The following is a 2,382-nucleotide window of genomic DNA, read 5'->3' as shown; positions in this document are numbered from 1 at the left end:
TTATACCCAAAGTGATCAGATGATAAAAAAATCTTTTCAATGAGGAAATATTGTGGCCCTGAAAAGGGCCGTTTCACATACAGATTGTATTTATGATTTCTTTTCTGTCTTCTTTGGCAAGAGGACGGCTTGGATATTCGGTAAAACACCACCTTGAGCGATAGTTACTCCCGATAGCAATTTGTTCAACTCTTCGTCGTTTCTGATTGCCAGCTGAAGATGTCTGGGAATAATTCTGGTTTTCTTGTTGTCACGTGCTGCGTTACCGGCCAATTCCAAAACTTCGGCGGCTAGATATTCCATAACAGCGGCTAGATAGACGGGTGCTCCAGCTCCAACTCGTTCAGCATAATTTCCTTTGCGTAATAAACGATGAATACGACCAACTGGAAATTGTAATCCAGCTCGGTTGGAACGAGACTTTGCCTTACCCTTAACTTTTCCACCTTTACCGCGACCAGACATTATAATATAATAATATAATACGCGAATATGGGAGAGTAAAATGATTGTTGGGCTTTGATAATTCCTCGAAAGAGATGGACGTTGGTTTCTATCGGAATAGTGTAAAACACTTTTATCCTTAGTCCTGGTTGTTTCCTTTTAGGAGAAGGAAACTTCAGAGAGCGTGTTGGAGTCTCACACGCTTATTGGGACGGAGTTTAGCTTTCTTCTCCGTTTTCTAAAAGCGCTAACTTGGGACGCTTTATTTTCGAGGGGCCTTGCGGATCGTAGTTAAGGGCATCTTCCAGGGTCTTGTTTGAGTGAAACTCTAGTTTTTCTAACAGCTTCCTGTTTCGGAGTCTTATTTGCTTCGAAATCGTGTGCATTTGTAGGTCTTGTCTAATGTCGGCGTTTCGGATGAACCAAGGGGCATCTGTTAATTTCCTTAGAATTTTATTTTGTAATATTTCCAGTTTATTTTTGTGGCACTTTTCAGCTTGACCCCAAGCTGTGGAGCAGTAAAGGATGCTTGGTATTATAACAACTTTGTATAGTCTCAGTTTGTTATCCAAGCTCAGCTGACTATTTCTCGCTAATAGGGGATGAAGTTGCACATTTTTCTGACTGACTTTCTTTCTGATTGCGTCGATGTGATCTTTCCACGTGAGTTTGCGGTCAAAGATCACACCGAGGTATTTAATTTTGTTGATCCACGGGATCTTTTCCCCATTTATCTCTATTTGACTTGTTGGTAGTCCTGATTTTCTGCTGAAAACAATTGCTTGCGACTTAGCTGGATTAACTTTCACCTTCCATTTTTCCATCCATTTCAGGATGTCGTCTGTGGCAGTCTGAAGGTATCTTCCACTAAGGTTCATGTTCCTTGAATGGGCAAGTACAGCAGTGTCATCAGCGTATGTGAAAATTTTCACATCTTCGTTAAAGATTCTTGGGATGTCAGACGAGAAAATGTTGTACAACTTCGGCGAGAGTACTCCTCCTTGTGGTACTCCAGCTTTAATTGAGGTTTTTGCTGACTTACAAGTGCCAATCCTTACTTGGAAGGTCCGGGACGTGAGGTAACTTTTAATGATCTTGATTAAATTTAGATTAATGCCTGCTTGGTTCATCTTGTACATTAGACCATCGTGCCACATTTTGTCGAACGCCTTCGAGATATCGAAAAATGTGGCCGTGCATGTGTGTTTCCTATTAATGTTTTGGATCACCGACTCCGTTAGCCTGAGGACTTGCTGCTCTGTCGAATGTTCCGTTCTGAAGCCGTATTGTTCATCTGGAATGACGTTGTTTTCCTCCAACTCTTCTTCCAGTCTTCTAAGGATGACTCTCTCGGTGATTTTTCCCATAGTCCGTAAAAGGCTTATGGGGCGGTGACTTTGAGGAAATATTGGGTCGTCACCTTGTTTTGGAATCATTATCACAACGGCATTCTTCCACACTTCTGGGAAGTGTTGTAGTCGGAAGATGCCATTGATTAATGTGGCAAGGTTTTGTGTAAATTCTACTGGTACGTTTTTCAGATGCGTATTGGAAATACCATCTTCACCAGGGGAGCTTCTTTTCTTTAGGTTCTTTATAACCTCCTGCACTTCATCTGCGTTAGTTGGTCTCAACGCTGAGTCGCACTGTCCTCGTAGAATTTTCCTTACTTTTCTCTCTATTGTTTCCTCAAAGTCAACGTCGTCTTCCGGGGTTTCATTCTCAGAAAATTGGAGTTCTAATCTATCAGCGAAAACGTCTGCCTTTCCTTGGTCTGTGTGAACAATACGGCCTGGTCCGTGTAATGGTAGTGATCTATTCTTTTTATTGCCCATTCGCTTCATAAGATCCCACATTGGCTTATGATGGGCGTTTGAGTTGTCACAGTCTTCGTTAATGTTCTCTAAAAGTGTTTGCCATCTTTCGTTCCTGAAATTC

General features: G+C 41.8%; 1 protein-coding gene across 1 annotated transcript; it reads right to left on the bottom strand.

Annotated features, from left to right (window-relative positions):
* LOC123686243 (histone H2A) lies at nucleotides 1-504 on the bottom strand. Its single transcript, XM_045626261.1, has one exon. The coding sequence runs from the start codon at nucleotides 463-465 to the stop codon at nucleotides 91-93; it is 375 nt and encodes a 124-aa protein (XP_045482217.1). The 5' UTR covers nucleotides 466-504; the 3' UTR covers nucleotides 1-90.
* Nucleotides 505-2,382: the final 1,878 nt, after the last annotated feature.

This window comes from Harmonia axyridis, chromosome X (assembly GCF_914767665.1).
Source record: "Harmonia axyridis chromosome X, icHarAxyr1.1, whole genome shotgun sequence".
Lineage (NCBI taxonomy): Eukaryota > Metazoa > Arthropoda > Insecta > Coleoptera > Coccinellidae > Harmonia > Harmonia axyridis.
This window is presented reverse-complemented; position numbering and strand designations above follow the sequence as displayed.